Source organism: Salmo salar, chromosome 11, assembly GCF_965601325.2.
Source record: "Salmo salar chromosome 11, fSalSal1, whole genome shotgun sequence".
Taxonomy (NCBI): domain Eukaryota; kingdom Metazoa; phylum Chordata; class Actinopteri; order Salmoniformes; family Salmonidae; genus Salmo; species Salmo salar.
Window position 1 is genome coordinate 8,206,367 of NC_138301.1, and position 18,271 is coordinate 8,224,637.

General features: G+C 43.7%; 1 protein-coding gene across 4 annotated transcripts in view; it reads left to right on the forward strand.

Moving 5' to 3' along the window:
• LOC106561911 (xylosyl- and glucuronyltransferase LARGE2s) overlaps positions 1-18,271 on the forward strand; it is a 120,636-nt gene that overhangs the window by 88,540 nt on the left and 13,825 nt on the right. For all 4 annotated transcript variants that reach the window (XM_014126255.3, XM_014126259.3, XM_045688949.2 and 1 more), the window contains 7 exons: positions 7,330-7,622; positions 7,860-7,942; positions 8,230-8,353; positions 9,428-9,599; positions 9,873-10,090; positions 16,863-16,988; positions 17,188-17,343. In XM_014126255.3, the coding sequence (XP_013981730.1) occupies positions 7,330-7,622; positions 7,860-7,942; positions 8,230-8,353; positions 9,428-9,599; positions 9,873-10,090; positions 16,863-16,988; positions 17,188-17,343 (1,172 nt within the window). The remainder of the gene's footprint in view (positions 1-7,329; positions 7,623-7,859; positions 7,943-8,229; positions 8,354-9,427; positions 9,600-9,872; positions 10,091-16,862; positions 16,989-17,187; positions 17,344-18,271) is intronic.

Genomic DNA, 18,271 nt, shown 5'->3' on the forward strand with positions numbered 1-18,271 from the left:
GTAGCGCATTCAAGGTTTTAAAAAGGCTTCTAAAGTTTGTCATTTCCGTTTTGAAATGTCAGGCTCAAAATAATGTTTTAAACCCCAAATAACAATAACTGTAACGACCCTTTGTTTACAAACTTGTATATCGCCTTTGCCACTTCAGCATGCTTATGTGGCACGGTTGATGTCACGCAGGCCTACGGGCCAGAAAGTTGAGTGTTCACCGACCACCACAGACGAACTCTCATCGCCTGTTTCATTACGGCCCTGCTACACTTTAGCCATCGGGCGTCCGGCATTGCCATCAGCCATTGAGGAAATGCTTCCTTGAAATCAATGAAAGCGGCTTCACAGCCCGTGTTGCGCTCGCGATGCGTCACGTCCAATGTCAGCGTCCAAGCTCAAGAACCACAGAGGTTAAAATCTCGATGGCTGACGCGAACGTTCATTCTATCTTGTGAATTGAAATGATGACAAATAAAGACGATTTTGGTTGCATATGGCCACGACTATACATCACTGGTTATTTTAGTCAAGAAGCTACTACTACTAGCTAGCTAGTTACATTGACTAGCTACTGTAGGTTTAAAAGCAGCGTGTCAAATTAGGGGATCATTTAGTATAACCACTAGCGACAATTTAGTGAGCACTTGTGAAAAACTGGACCAAAGCTATTATACTTACCCATAATCGATGAATATGGTACAGTAGGCAAAACTGAATAAAGATTCTGCTCCTCTCTCAAAACAACAAACTCTGTGTAGCAGGTACAACTTCACATTGATGTGATGCTGATGGCAAAGCAGCACAATTACATTTACATTACATTTAAGTCATTTAGCAGACGCTCTTATCCAGAGCGACTTACAAATTGGTGCATTCACCTTATGATATCTAGTGGAACAACCACTTTACAATAGTGCATCTAAATCTTTTAAGGGGGGGGGGGGGGGGGGGGGGGTTAGAAGGATTACTTTATCCTATCCTAGGTATTCCTTAAAGAGGTGGGGTTTCAGGTGTCTCCGGAAGGTGGTGATTGACTCCGCTGTCCTGGCGTCGTGAGGGAGCTTGTTCCACCATTGGGGTGCCAGAGCAGCGAACAGTTTTGACTGGGCTGAGCGGGAACTGTGCTTCCTCAGAGGTAGGGGGGCCAGCAGGCCAGAGGTGGATGAACGCAGTGCCCTTGTTTGGGTGTAGGGCCTGATCAGAGCCTGAAGGTATGGAGGTGCCGTTCCCTTCACAGCTCCGTAGGCAATCACCATGGTCTTGTAGCGGATGCGAGCTTCAACTGGAAGCCAGTGGAGAGAGCGGAGGAGTGGGGTGACGTGAGAGAACTTGGGAAGGTTGAACACCAGACGGGCTGCGGCGTTCTGGATGAGTTGTAGGGGTTTAATGGCACAGGCAGGGAGCCCAGCCAACAGCGAGTTGCAGTAATCCAGACGGGAGATGACAAGTGCCTGGATTAGGACCTGCGCCGCTTCCTGTGTGAGTACAATGCATATAGTGGAGCTGAAGAGTAACACTACAATCAGAGCCGGCTGCAGAAAATGATCAGCTAGGGGCAATCAGATTTTCATATAATTATAGAAAATATTTGCAACAAAAAAAAGATAACGAAACAGGTTTCTGTGCCAATGCACCCCACAACCAATAAACAAAGCATACCGACTTCGGGCACTTAATATCATGGTTTGCATTTTCAACACCACAATAAATAGATGTCAATCTCGACAAACAGAAAATGCATCCCTCCATACCGACCTAGTATCAAAGGATTGGCTTGACAATCACCGAATGTCATTCAACTTTTTGGTGTTTTTTAACAGATGTCTCTTTCCGTTAATCAAATGTTTCGCTGCACAGTTTGGATTGATTTGAATGATTCAGTAAAAACAAATACATATACACACAGTACAACAATTTTTCAAAGTGACCGGGATTGCACAATAAAGTCAGACTTATTGTCATACTTGTCATAAGGATGGGACCAAACTGCAGCGGGTATGTGAATCATCTTCTTGTTTTATTGAAAGAAAATGAACACTGAACAAACGAACGACGAAAACAGTCCTGTAAGGTACACTGACTATACACAGAGAAAACCACCCACAAAACACAAGCTGAAAACCCCTACTTAAATATGGCCTCCAATTAGAGGCAACGAAGAACAGCCAAACCAAAACCAAAACCCTGAACATAGAAATAGAACAACTAGATAACCACATAGAAATAGATGACATAGAACAGTACCCAAAAAACCCAACAACACAAAACAAACACACCCCTGCCACGTCCTGACCAACTACAATAACAAAAAGACCCCTTTACTGGTCAGGACGTGACACTTATTTCCATTGTGGTCCCTATTTTCTTGCATAGATACATAATGAAATGTCATAGAGAGACATTACAGAGACACAGACAAAAAAATGCTCGACCTCTAGATGAGTATGAGGGGGGAGTTTAAGTACAATTCTTACAAGCTTGTTTTTGCTGGTCTGCAGCTTATTCTTTAGATGTTTGGGGCTGCCTGTGAATCACTGGACTACCACACTTGCCAGAGTCTTTAGGGTGTCCCTATAGCGAGCTCTCCATCCAATTGGTGACAGATTTTCATGTGAATATGAAAAAAATCAGCATACAAACAATATTTTCCCATCAGAGTTGTGTTTCCATTAAATTGACTTGTTGCGTAAATACGTAGTCCACATAAAAATAACTTTTGCTTTAAATTCCCATGTAGCGGAAAAAAAATACAAGATAAATGAGTTTCCATCGCATTTAGTCCTACTGATGGTTTTGTCTCAAAACAATGTGTAGGTATGGTGAATATGCCCACTCTGGTTTTGGCACGTGAGCTCTAGCCAACAATAGCCTACATGATGAGATTATTATGGACACAAGTGCGAGATTATTTTTATTGGTTTAACGGCAGACAAGCATCATTCATGTAACCAGAATAAGACCCTTGATATTTATTGAAAGGAACATCAAGCACTTTCACCACACGGTGAAGTTCATCATAATTTATGTCATCTGTAGCCTAATAACTGCATGCTTTCCCATGATGTCTTGACAATTTTTATCCGACGTACTTTACTCACATAAAAATGTTGAATGGAAACCTGGTTAATATCAAGCCATTTTGAGGAGGTTGGAATTATATTTTGGACAAACGTGTGCATGCCTACAGTAGACTTTTGAAGTAGCACATATAAAAGGTAATACATTTTAAAAGTTTATATTTAGGCTATATTGAAGCGTCAGGTTCTAGGTGTACAAGGAATGGCCGCTCGGATTGGAGAGGAAGCAGATCGTGCGATAAGCTTTCCTGAATAGCTGGGCCTACCGAGAGCATACAGTTGTATATGGCCACATTATTAAAGGATGACTTGGGAGAATGATTATCTGCAACAGACAGCACTTCTCCGTATCAGAAGTAAAAATACAGCCGGAATGGTCTGCTACTGCGCTTTTCTAGACCTTAAAAATGGTCGAGAGTAGACCCACAACTGATCCAAATGGAATGAAACATTAAAAATCATAGGGCTTTTATGTCATTATTCAAAGGACATTTTCACTGCAGCCTAGAGTAGAATTTTGTATTGCCCCTATACAAGATCATGTCTTCAATGTTATTTTATGCACAATGATGCACCTGGCTTCTCGACTGCCTATCAGCTATTCCTATTTGTTCTTGTGGATTTATATTGAAAATGTATGCAGCTTTGAATGCTTTTATATGTGGCATGATTGACAGTTTGCCTCTTGCATTTACATTTACATTTACATTTAAGTCATTTAGCAGACGCTCTTATCCAGAGCGACTTACAAATTGGTGCATTCACCTTATGATATCCAGTGGAACAACCACTTTACAATAGTACATCTATATCTTTTTTGGGGGGAGGGGGGTTAGAAGGATTACTTTATCCTATCCTAGGTATTCCTTAAAGAGGTGGGGTTTCAGGTGTCTCCGGAAGGTGGTGATTGACTCTGCTGTCTTGGCGTCGTGAGGGAGCTTGTTCCACTATAGGGGTGCCAGAGCAGCGAACAGTTTTGACTGGGCTGAGCGGGAACTGTGCTTCCTCAGAGGTAGGGGGGCCAGCAGGCCAGAGGTGGATGATCTTGACAAACGGTGCACCTACCACTGCTGTCACTATGAATGGTGGATAGAGGGCAGGATAGACCGGTAGACTACATTGAGTACACCGAACATTAGGAATACTTTACTAATATTGAGCTACCTGCTGTCCAGGCTCTGTCGCAGCCGGCTGCGATCGGGAGACTCATGGGGCGGCGCACAATTGGCCCAGCGTCGTCCGGGTTAGGGGAGGGTTTGGCCGGCAGGAATGTCCTTGTCCCATCGCGCACTAGTGACTCCTGTGGCGGGCCGGGAGCAGTGAACGGTGACACAGTCGCCAGGTGTTCGGTGTTTCCTCCGACACGTTGGTGCGGCTGGCTTCCCGGTTAAGTGGGCATTGTGTCAAGAAGTAGTGCGGCTTGGTTGGGTTATGTTTTGAAGGACGCGCGGCTCTCGAATTTCGCCTCTCCCAGCGATGAGACAAAACTGTAACTACCAACTGGATACCACAAAATTGTGGAGAAAAAGTGGTAAAAAAAATAAATAATAGTTGTTTGAGACGTGGCCTACGTCTCTCTTCACATAGAAACTGTAATCTCCGTGAACCATTATCGATCGAACCGAGGCCCCCCCCTTTTTGCCCTCAGAACAGCCTCATTTCGTCAGGGCATGGACTTTACAAGGTGTTGAAAGTATTCAACAGGGATGCTGGCCCATGCTGACTCCAATGCTTCCCACAGTTGTGTCAAGATGGCTGGATGTCCTTTGGGTGGTGGACCATACTTGATACACTCGGGAAACTGTTGACTGTGAAAAACCAAGCAGCGTCGCAGTTCTTGACCCAAAACGGTGCGCCTGGCACCTGTTCAAAGGCACTGAAATGTTTTGTTTTGCCCATTCACCCTCTGAATGACACACGTCTTAATAGTCTCAAGGTTTAAAAATACTTTAATCTGTCTCCTGCCCTTCATTTATACTGATTGAAGTGGATTTAACAAGTGACATCAAGAAGGGATCATAGATTTCACCTGGATTCACCTGGTCAGTCGATGTCATGGAAAGAGTACGTGTTAATGTTTTGTATAATGTGCGTGGTATAGTAAAAGTTAGCATGCAGAAAAGCGTAGTGCATAAGGGAAGTACCAAAACAACTTGATATAGAAAAACGGAAATACCTTATTTACATAAGTATTCAGACCCTTTGCTATGAGACTCGAAATGTAGATGTTTTTACAACTTGATTGGAGTCCACCTGTGGTAAATTAAATTGACTATACATGATTTGGAAAGGCACACACCTGTCTATATAAGGTCCCACTGTTGACAGTGCATGTCAGAGCAAGAACCTAGCCATGAGGTTGAAGGAATTGTCTGTAGAGCTCCGAGACATGATTGGGTCGAGGCACAGATCTGGGGAAGGGTACCAAAACATTTCTGCAGCATTTAAGGTCCCCAAGAACACAGCGGCCTCCATCATTCTTAAATGGAAGGAGTTTGGAACCACCAAGACTCTTCCTAGAGCTGGCCGCCCAGCCAAACTAAGCAATCGGGGGAGAAGGTCCTTGGACAGGGAGGTGACCACGAACCATATGGTCACTCTGACTGAGCTCTAGGGTTCCTCTGTGGAGATGGGAGAACCTTCCAGAAGGACAACCACCTCTTCAGCATTCCACCAATTAGGCCTTTATGGTAGAGTGGCCAGACAGAGGCCACTCCTCAGTAAAAAGCACATGACAGCCCGCTTGGAGTTTGCCAAAAGGCACCTAAAGACTCTCAGACCATGAAAAACAAGATTATTTTGTCTGATGAAACCAACATTGAACTCTCGTCACGTCCTTGAGGAAACCTGGCACCATCCCAATGGTGAAGCATGGTGGTGGCAGCATCATGCTGTGGGGATGTTTTTCAACGGCAGGGACTGGGAGACTAGTCAGGATCGAGGCAAAGATGAACGGAGCAAAGTACAGAGAGATCTCAGACTGGGGCGAAGTTTCACCTTACAACAGGACAACGACCCTAAGCACACAGCCAAGACAATGCAGGAGTGGCTTCGGGACAAGTCTCTGAATGTCCTTGAGTGGCCCAGCCATAGCTCGGACTTGAACCCGATCAAACCTGTCATGAGAGACCTGAAAATATCTGTGCATCAACACTCCCCACCCAACCTGACAGAGCTTGAGAGGATCTGCAGAGAAGAATGGGAGAAACTCCCCAAATACAGGTGTTCCAAGCTTGTAGCGTCATACCCAAGAAGACTCGAGGCTGTAATGGCTGCCAAAGGTGTTTCAACAAAGTACAGAGTAAAGGGTCTGAATACTTATGTAAATGTGATATTTCAGTTTTTCTTTTTTTATAAATGAGCTAACAGTTCTAAAAAACAGTTTTTGCTTTGTCATTATGGGGTATTGTGTGTAGATTGACGAAGGGAAAAACAACGATGTAATACCTTTTAGAAAAAGGCTGTAACTTAACAAAATGTGGAAAAAGTCAAGCGGTCTGAATACTTTCCGAAGGCACTGTAGGGGAGGCGCATGCAAACAGATGTGGAAATGTGGCTAGGATAGAATCAATTATATAATAAATCCTGCAAAAGAGCGAATGTAAACCAGGGACAAAACACACTACGCTCCCCTGTGCCCCAAAAAAACACAAAAAAACAACCCTTCCCAATTTTGATCTGTCCCTAACAATTCACCTTTCCTCTTGCTGCAGGATTATAATCTTTCTGTGTGAAACTGGCTCAAATTAAGATACGGCATCTGTACTAACAATCCTGAGGGCTGTTCGACATTCCGAGATATCTTTGTCCGAGAATGTGGTTAAGTATCCTGTTGTAAACAAAAACGATAGACCAATTTATGAAGCGCGCCAAAATTCACAAGTGCACACATGTGCATGCAAATCCTCTCTCACACATACTGTACCTGAGATGACTGATGGGGTGTTATAGTGCAGTAAGGTTCACTTCAGCTCTATGGAATAGCCATAGGAAGCAGTGAATTACTGTGTACACACGAGAGGACAAGGCTGTCCTCGTACAGTATCTGTGTCAGTATTAGGTCTGACTGTCTACATATCAGTATTTCTCTCTCTCACCCACTTTCCTCTGAGCGACCAGGAACAGGGTGTGAACATTCCCAGAGTGCATTTCAGCTGTGTCAGCTTTGTGTGTTATACAACTCTAGAAATGAAAGATTTTATTCAACCCTAATCCTAATTCCCCTCTATCCCCTCCTCGCCTCCCCCTCCCCCCTCTCCAGATGGGCGTTCTCTCCTCCTGTCCCCCTGTTTGTCAGAGACGCCCGAGGCACGGGTTCTAGAGCGGGCGGTTCTAGAGTCGCGGGTGCGGGAGATGGAGGAGGAGAACCGGCAGATCCGCCTGCAGCTCAGCCAATTGCAGGGCACGGCCGGCCAGCCCGCCGACGGTGGTAACTACGGCAACGCGGCGTGGGGGGCGTCAGCTGACACTGGGCCCGAGGATGTGGAGAACACGGCGGAGGAGAGAGCCAATCACACAGAGTGTCCCCGTTCGCCCACCGTACTGAAGTGTGAGGTGAGCCAGGATCAAGTACTTATTTTAGCGCAGCTCTGTGTTTTAGCTGTGTTTAGTTTAGCTTCGCTGTTTGGTCATTGGTGTTAAGTTGATATGTCAAATCTACTGTCATTGGTGTTTGTGTGTTTTGGATAAAAGAACATAGACATAGTTAAATAACATGGCTATAGTGCTAAAATGTAGGGAGTTGATATTCGCCGCAGTGTTGATGGCATAGCTTCTCTCTTTTCTGTGCAGCTGATCCATGTAGCGTGCGTGTGTGCCGGTCACAACGCCAGCAGAGATGTGGTCACCCTGGTCAAGTCCATCCTGTTCCACAGGTAACACAACAGAGCTTCACATACAACTACACCCGTTGCTATAGCTTCAGCTACACCTAATATAGCAACAGTAGTTGTTTGTTCGACTTGATGAATCCTGAGCCAATAAGGATGAAGTCAATTCGAAGGCCACTTGTAAAAATGAGAATGATTTATTAATTCATTATTGGAAGTTTAGGAAATGCTAGACTCTTCATAATCAGAGAGATTAAGCACTTGAGTAGCTCTTGGCATATGTTTCTCTTTCTCTCTCTCGCTCTCTCACTTTCTCTCTCTCGCTCTCTCAGGAAAAACCCTCTCCATTTCCACTTCATCACAGACGCAGTAGCCAATCAGATCCTGAGTTCTCTGTTCCAGTCCTGGATGGTTCCGTCTGTACAAGTTAGCTTCTACGACGCAGATGAACTCAAGGTAAATGCCAACTATGGTCCTCAGGAGCCTGAGTGTCTGCTCTACCTTTTAAATCAGTGTTTAGGAAAACAATGGTGTGCACTCTGTGAGCAACCATTGACATTAAAGGGGAATTCCACCCCTTTCCAATCAATCAGTTGGCAGGAGAAAGGGAAATCAAGTAGACACTTCACAAGGACTGGAGACCATACTTGCTCTCATTCAATTTTCCTTGTTCTACGTGCTCTTTACTCCCTCCTTCTCTTCCCTTTCCCTACTCTTACAACAGTGATGTGTAAGAGGGGGGGTGTATGTATGCATGTACTGTGTCTTTGTGTGTAGTATGTGTGTGTTGCGTGCATGTACTGTTGGTGGGTGGATCTGTGCGTCTAGCTTTGGCTCTTTGCTATTGATAAAGGGTTCATAAAGTAACATGTTGTTGCTCAACTCACATTATAACCTGCCTCGACCTGTAATATGACTTGGTTCCGTCTCTGTCCCCATCATCAAATTCTCTCTCAGCCTCCACAAGCTTAGCAGGAACAAAAGCCCCTTGTGCTCTCAAATGTCTCAACCTACTCACAGTTTTCATTAACTCAGTTCAAACAGAGAAGGAAACACTGCATCTTCTGAGCTGATTAAATTTGCAAATGATTCACTTATGCAGATCCCGTTCTGTAGAATCAAGAGGAATACATGATCAGACATGGTTTCCCAGATGCATGCCAAGAGTTATGCAGGTTTCCGTATTCATTTGGGTATATCCTGGGCATAAAAAGAGGTGATATTTTTTAAAGGTTGATGCTATTGAGTAAACAGTAGTAATGTTCCAATTCACCTCTGGTTTAAAGGGTCTTTTATACTAAAGGGATCTTAGGAAACGGATGTCTGAGCAAGTTAGCTATTTAAAGGAAGGAGAATACCCTTACACACCTGACAAAGATCCACAGTGGTGTTGCTTTTAATTACATTATTTTTCATACCTTGCAACTTTATGTTCCCTTTCTTTTTTAAATCAATATTTGTGAGGTCTAAAGTTGTTCAACCTCGCTCTTGCTTTCTCTTTCCATCCCTCTACCTTCTCTTCTCTTCCAGTCTGAGGTGTCATGGATACCTAACAAGCACTACTCAGGTATCTACGGCCTGATGAAGCTGACCCTAACCAAAGCGCTGCCCTCTGACCTCACAAAGGTCATAGTCCTGGATACGGACATCACCTTTGCCACTGACATCGCTGAGCTCTGGGCCATTTTCAGGAAGTTCACTGGTACGACCTTTGACCTTGATAAAGATTTCTGGTTGATTGATTGAATAATGAATTAATTGGTTGAGTGATAAAGCAAATTACTGAATTGTACATTTTTTTTAATGCTATAAAGCAACAATCCCTTGAGGGCAAAAATGCCTAGAGGACAAAAATTATATTTGATAAACTAGTAGTTCAAAAGCTGTCTATATGCTGAAGACTACACCTCATTACCAATGATAATCAGCATTTTAAAATCCGGATGAATGATGATTGGTGATGCTGTGATTGCAGACAAGCAGGTGATAGGTCTGGTGGAGAACCAGAGTGACTGGTACCTGGGGAACCTGTGGAAGAACCACAAACCCTGGCCCGCCCTGGGACGAGGCTTCAACACTGGGGTCATCCTGCTCTACCTGGAGAGGCTGCGACGGATTGGCTGGGAGCAGATGTGGAGGCTGACCGCCGAGAGAGAGCTAATGAGCATGCTCAGTACCTCGCTGGCTGACCAGGTCTGTTTATTTACTTTTATTCTATTCTAGTCTATTATCTTTATTCAGAATATTATTAAATACTCTTTAGATCATTACTTTTCTTAACATATGTTAATATCGGGCAGGGATCATCAAATCAAATCAAATGTATTTATATAGCCCTTCTTACATCAGCTGATATCTTAAAGTGCTGTACAGAAACCCAGCCTAAAACCCCAAACAGCAAGCAATGCAGGTGTAGAAGCACGGTGGCTAGGAAAAACTCTATAGAAAGGCCAAAACCTAGGAAGAAACCTAGAGAGGAACCAGGCTATGAGGGGTGGCCAGTCCTCTTCTGGCTCTGCCAGGTTGAGATTATAACAGGACATGGCCAAGATGTTCAAATGTTCATAAATGACCAGCATGGTCAAATAATAATAATAACAGTAGTTGTCGAGGGTGCAACAGGTCAGCACTTCAAGAGTAAATGTCAGTTGGCTTTTCATAGCTGATCATTGAGAGTATCTCTACCGCTCCTGCTGTCTCTAGAGAGTTGAAAACAGCAGGTCTGGGACAGGTAGCACGTCCGGTGAACAGGTCAGGGTTCCATAGCCACAGGCAGAACAGTTGAAACTGGAGCAGCAGCACGGCCAGGTGGACTGGGGACGGCAAGGAGTCATCATGCCAGGTAGTCCTGAGGCATGGTCCTAGGGCTCAGGTCTTCCGAAAGAAAGAAAGAAAGAAAGAAAGAAAGAAAGAAGAGAAAGAAAGAAAGAAAGAAAGAAAGAAAGAAAGAAAGAAAGAAAGAAGAGAGAAAGAAAGAGAGAATTAGAGAGAGCATACTTAAATTCACACAGGACACCAGATAAGACAGGAGAAATACTCCAGATATAACAGACTGACCCTAGCCCCCCGACACATAAACTACTGCAGCATAAATACTGGAGGCTGAGACACGAGGGGTCAGGAGACACTGTGGCCCCATCCAATGATACCCCCGGACAGGGCCAAACAGGCAGGATATAACCCCTCCCACTTTGCCAAAGCACAGCCCCACACCACTAGAGGGATATCTTCAACCACCAACTTACCATCCTGAGACAAGGCCGAGGATAGCCCACAAAGATCTCCGCCACGGCACAACCCAGGGGGGGCGCCAACCCAGACAGGAAGACCACTTCAGTGACTCAACCCACTCAAGTGACGCACCCCTCCTAGGGACGGCATGGAAGAACACCAATAAGCCAGTGACTCAGCCCCTGTAATAGGGTTAGAGGCAGAGAATCCCAGTGGAGAGAGGGGTACCGGCCAGGCAGAGACAGCAAGGGCGGTTCGTTGTTCCAGAGCCTTTCTGTTCACCTTCACACTCCTGGGCCAGACTACACTCAATCATAGGACCTACTGAAGAGATGAGTCTTCAGTAAAGACTTAAAGGTTGAGACCGAGTCTGCGTCTCTCACATGGGTAGGCAGACCATTCCATAAAAATGGAGTTCTATAGGAGAAAGCCCTGCCTCCAGCTGTTTGCTTAGAAATTATAGGGACAAATAGGAGGCCTGCGTCTTGTGACCGGAGCGTATGTGTACGTAAATACGGCAGGACCAAATCGGAAAGATAGGTAGGAGCAAGCCCATGTAATGCTTTGTAGGTCAGCAGCAAAACTTTGAAATCAGCCCTTGCCTTAACAGGAAGCCAGTGTAGGGAGGCTAGCACTGGAGTAATATGATCAAATCTTTGGGTTCTAGTCAGGATTCTAGCAGCCATATTTAGCACTAACTGAAGTTTATTTAGTGCTTTATCCGGGTAGCCGGAAAGTAGAGCATTGCAGTAGTCCAACCTAGAAGTAACAAAAGCATGGATTAATATTTCTGCATCATTTTTGGACAGAAAGTTTCTGATTTTTGCAATGTTATGTAGATGGAAAAAAGCTGTCCTTGAAACAGTCTTGATATGTTCTTCAAAAGAGAGATCAGGGTCCAGAGTAACGCCGAGGTCCTTCACAGTTTTATTTGAGATGACTGTACAACCATCAAGATTAATTGTCAGATTAAACAGAAGATCTCTTTGTTTCTTGGGACCTAGAACAAGCATCTCTGTTTTGTCCGAGTTTAAAAGTAGAAAGTTTGCAGCCATCCACTTCCTTATGTTTGAAACACAGGCTTCTAGCGAGGGCAATTTTGGGGCTTCACCATGTTTCATTGAAATGTACAGCTGTGTGTCATCCGCATAGCAGTGAAATTTAACATTATGTTTTCGAATGACATCCCCAAGAGGTAAAATATATCGTGAAAACAATAGTGGTCCTAAAACGGAACCTTGAGGAACACCGAAATTTACAGTTGATTTGTCAGAGGACAAACCATTCACAGAGACAAACTGATATCTTTCCGACAGATAAGATCTAAACCAGGCCAGAACTTGTCCGTGTAGACCAATTTGGGTTTCCAATCTCTCCAAAAGAATGTGCTGATCGATGGTATCAAAAGCAGCACTAAGATCTAGGAGCACGAGGATAGATGCAGCGTCTCGGTCTGACGCCATTAAAAGGTCATTTACCACTTTCACAAGTGCAGTCTCAGTGCTATGATGGGGTCTAAAACCAGACTGAAGCGTTTTGTATACATTGTTTGTCTTCAGGAAGGCAGTGAGTTGCTGCGCAACAGCTTTTTCAATTTTTTTTGAGAGGAATGGAAGGTTCGATATAGGCCGATAGTTTTTTATATTTTCTGGGTCAAGATTTGGCTTTTTCAAGAGAGGCTTTATTACTGCCACTTTTAGTGAGTTTGGTACACATCCGGTGGATAGAGAGCCGTTTATTATGTTCAACATAGCAGGGCCAAGCACAGGAAGCACCTCTTTCAGTAGTTTAGTTAGAATAGGGTCCAGTATGCAGCTTGAAGGTTTAGAGGCCATGATTATTTTCATCATTGTGTCAAGAGATATAGTACTAAAACACTTTAGTGTCTCCTTTGATCCTAGGTCCTGGCAGAGTTGTGCAGACTCAGGACAACTGAGCTTTGGAGGAATACGCAGATTTAAAGAGGAGTCTGTAATTTGCTTTCTAATGATCATGATCTTTTCCTCAAAGAAGTTCATTAATTTATTACTGCTGAAGTGAAAGCCATCCTCTCTTGGGGAATGCTGCTTTTTAGATACCTTTGCTACAGTATCAAAAATAAATTTCGGATTGTTCTTATTTTCCTCAATTCAGTTGGAAAAATAGGATGATCGAGCAGCAGTGAGGTCTCTTTGATACTGCACGGTACTGTCTTTCCAAGCTAGTCGGAAGACTTCCAGTTTGGTGTGATGCCATTTCCGTTCCAATTTTCTGGAAGCTTGCTTCAGAGCTCGTGTATTTTCTGTATTCCAGGGAGCTAGTTTCTTATGACAATTGTTTTTAGTTTTTAGGGGTGCAACTGCATCTAGGGTATTGCACAAGGTTAAATTCAGTTCCTCAGCTCGGTGGTTAACTGATTTTTGTCCTCTGACGTCCTTGGGTAGGCAGAGGGAGTCTGGAAGGGTCTGTGGACTTTTCCATGTGAATATTAAAGTCACCAAAAATTTGAATATTATCTGCTATGACTACAATGTCCGATAGGAATTCAGGGAACTCAGTGAGGAATACTGTGTATGGCCCAGGAGGCCTGTAAACAGTAGCTATAAAAAGTGATTGAGTAGGCTGCATAGATTTCATGACTAGAAGCTCAAAAGACGAAAACGTCGTTGGTGGGTTTTTTTGTAAATTGAAATTAGCTATCGTAAATGTTAGCAACACCTCCGCCTTTGCGGGATGCACGGGGGATACGGTCACTAGTGTAACCAGGAGGTGAGGCCTCATTTAACACAGTAAATTCATCAGGCTTAAGCCATGTTTCAGTCAGGCCAATCACATCAAGATTATGATCAGTAATTAGTTCATTGACTATAACTGCCTTTGAAGTGAGGGATCTAACATTAAGAAGCCCTATTTTGAGATGGGAGGTATCACGATCTCTTTCAATAATGGCAGGAATGGAGGAGGTCTTTATTCTAGTAAGATTGCTAAGGCGAACACCGCCATGTTTAGTTTTGCCCAACCTAGGTCGAGGCACAGACACGGTCTCAATGGGGATCGCTGAGCTGACTACATTGACTGTGCTAGTGGCAGACTCCACTAAGCTGGCAGGCTGGCTAACAGCCTGCTGCCTGGCCTGCACCCTATTTCATTGTGGGGCTAGGGGAGTTAGAGCCCTGTCTATGTTCATAGATAAGATGAGAGCTTGGTCTTGTTTGTGGGTGAGTCCCAGAAAGAGGGCCAATTATCTACAAATTCTGTCTTTTGGGAGGGGCAGAAAACAGTTTTCAACCAGCGATTGAGTTGTGAGACTCTGCTGTAGAGCTCATCACTCCCCCTAACTAGATTGAGCCAATTCTTTTCTTGAATGGATGGTCAGAGGGCCGTAACATAATTACAAATAATTTGTAGACTGCAAATTGACTGCAAGAAGCCCAAACAGATAAAATGTTAGACTAAAACCTAATCATTTCAAACCTTGCTCACATTTGTATACGATCAAGTGACTCTCTATTATGCGTGGAAATACTTGGGAACAGATGTCTTGAATAAAAATCACTTGAAGCTGATTTCCTGGTGTTTTTACAGTCTTCTATGTCCAACAATAAAAAATAAAAATATATATACAGTTGAAGTCGGAAGTTTACATACACCTTAGCCAAATACATTTAAAATCAGTTTTTCACAATTCCTGACATTTAATCCTAGTAAAAAAATCCCTGTTTTAGTTCAGTTAGGATCACAACTTTATTTTAAGAATGTGAAATGTCAGAATAATTGTAGAGAGAATTATTTCTTTCAGCTTTTATTTCTTTCATCATATTCCCAGTGGGTCAGAAGTTTACATACCCTCAATTAGTATTTGGTAGCATTGTCTTGAAATTGTTTAACTTGGGTCAAACGTTTCGGGTAGCTTTCCACAAGCTTCCCACAATAAGTTGTGTGAATTTTGGCCCATTCCTCCTGACAGAGCTGGTGTAACTGAGTCAGGTTTGTAGGCCTCCTTGCTCGCACATGCTTTTTCAGTTCTGCCCACACATTTTCTATGGGATTGTGGTCAGTGCTTTGTGTTGGCCACTCCAATGCCTTGACTTTGTTGTCCTTAAGTCATTTTGCCGCAACTTTAGAAGTATGCTTGGGGTCATTGTCCATTTGGAAGACCCATTTGCGACCAAGCTTTATGCGACCAAGCTTTAACTTCCTGACTGATGTCTTGAGATGTTGCTTCAATATATCCACATAATTTTCATCCCTCATGATGCCATCTATTTAGTGAAGTGCACCAGTCCCTCCTGCAGCAAAGCACCCCTACAACATGATGCTGCCACCCCCGTGCTTCACGGTTGGGATGGTGTTCTTCGGCTTGCAAGCCTCCCCCTTTTTCCTCCAAACATAATGATGGTCATTATGGCCAAACAGTTCTATGTTTGTTTCATCAGACCAGCGGACATTTCTCCAAAAAGTACGATCTTTGTCCCCATGTGCAGTTGCAAACCGTAGTCTGGCTTTTTTTTGCCGGTTTTGGAGCAATGGCTTCTTCCTTGCTGAGTGGCATTTCAGGTTATGTCGATATAGAGCTTGTTTTACTTTGGATATAGATACTTTTGTACCTGTTTCCTCCAGCATCTTCACAAGGTCCTTTGCTGTTGTTCTGGGATTGATTTGCACTTTTCGCACCAAAGTACATTCGTTTCTAGGAGACAGAACGCATCTCTTTCCTGAGCAGTATGACAGCTGCGTGGTCCCATGGTGTTTATACTTGCGTACTATTGTTTGAACAGATGAACGTGGTACCTTCAGGCGTTTGTAAATTGCTCCCAAGGATGAACCAGACTTGTGGAGGTCTACAATTTTCTGAGGTGTTGGCTGATTTCTTTTGATTTTCCCATGATGTCAAGCAAAGAGGCACCGAGTTTGAAGGTAGGCCTTGAAATACATCCACAGGTACACCTCCAATTGACTCAAATGATGTCAATTAGCCTATCAGAAGCTTCTAAAGCCATGACATAATTTTCTGGAATTTTCCACGCTGTTTAAAAGCACAGACAACTTAGTGTATGTAAACGTCTGACCCATTGGAATTGTGATACAGTGAATTATACGTCAAATAATCTGTCTGTAAACAATTGTTGGAAAAATTACTTGTGTCATGCACAAAGTAGATGTCCTAACCGACTTGCCAAAACTATAGTTTGTTAACAAGACATTTTTGGAGTGGTTGAAAAATGAGTTTTAATGACTCCAACCTAAGTGTATGTAAACTTCCAACTTCAACTGTATATATCTAAAAATGTTGGGGTACAAATAAAACCACCCTCGGCCAAAATTCGACCCACGGGCCGCCAGTTGGGAACCCTGATATAGGGTAATCTTATGCCTCAAAGCATACTGTGTATGAGGCAAATGGTAATGTAAGTGTGTAGGACATCTCTATTGAACATTTGGCGCATGTGTAAATGTGAATGTTTACTATTGTGTGCCAGAGTTCTATATGATCTTAATGTCAAAACGAGTGTGTATAATACTCTTAGAAAAAAAATGGTCCAATCTTGAACCTAAAAATATTCTTCGGCTGTCCTCATAGGAGAACCCTTTGAATAACCCTTTTTGGTTCTTGGTAGAACTATTTTGAGTTCCATGTAGAGTTCCATGTAGAACCCTTTACACAGAGGGGGACACCGAAGAACCCTTTTGGAAACCTTTTTTCAAGGAGGGTATTACACAGGTGTTTAATGTGAGTGGGTAATCTTGTGTGCAGGACATCTTTAATGCTTTCATTAAGCAGAACCCAGTCCTAGTGCATCAGCTGCCCTGCTTCTGGAACGTTCAGCTGTCTGACCACACACGCTCCGAACAGTGCTACACAGAGGTGTCTGACCTCAAGGTAGGGTTATGCAGGGAAATACACACACACACACACACACACACACACACACACACACACACACACACACACACACACACACACACACACACACACACACACAATATACTAAAATCCCTGACTTATTTCCTTATGAATGTACTGCGTCTAGTCATCTGGCTACAGGTCACCATGGTAACATGTTTATGTCCTGTGTCAGGTGATCCACTGGAACTCTCCTAAGAAACTTCGTGTGAAGAACAAGCATGTGGAGTTCTTCAGGAACCTTTACCTAACCTTCCTAGAGTACGATGGGAACCTACTGAGACGAGAGCTGTTTGGCTGCCCCAGCCATGCCACCTCAGAGAGTGTACAGGTGAGTAAAACATTATCTTAACGTTAACCATAATTAAGTGATAAATCAAAAGAAATCAAATCACATTTTATTTGTCACATGCGCCGAATACAACAGCTGTAGACCTTACATTGAAGTGCTTGCTTACAAGCCCTTAACCAACAATGCAGTTTTAAGAAAATACCGTAAAAATAAATAAAAGTAAGAGCAGCAGTAAATAACAATAGCGGGGCTATATACAGGGGGTACCGGTACAGGGTCAATGTGCGGGGGCACCGGCGTCGAGGTAATTGAGGTAATATGTGCATGTATGTAGAGTTATTAAAGTGACTATGCATAGATAATAACAGAGAGTAGCAGCAGCGTAGGGGGGGGGGGGGCAATGCAAATAGTCTTCGTAGCCATTTGATTAGCTGTTCAGGAGTCTTATGGCTTGGGGGTAGAAGCTGTTTAGAAGCCTCTTGGACCTAGAGTTGGCTCTCCGGTACCACTTGCCGTGCAGTCCAGGATCCAGTTGCAGAGGGAGGTGTTTAGTCCCAGTGTCCTTAGTTTAGTGATGAGCTTTGAGGGCACTATGGTGTTGAACGCTGAGCTGTAGTCAATTAATTGCATTCTCACATAGGTGTTCCTTTTGTCCAGGTGGGAAAGGGCAGTGTGGAGTGCAATATAGATTGCATCATCTGTGGATCTGTTGGGGCAGTATGCAAATAGAAGTGGGATAATGGTGTTGATGTGAGCCATGACCAGTCTTTCAAAGCATTATCTACAGACGTGAGTGCTACGGGTCGGTAGTTATTTAGGCAGGTTACCTTAGTGTTCTTGGGCACAGGGACTATGGTGGTCTACTTGAAACATGTTGGTATTACAGACTCTGACAGGGAGAGGTTGAAAATGTCAGTGAAGACACTTGCCACTTGGTCAGGACATGCTCGGAGTACACGTCCTGGTA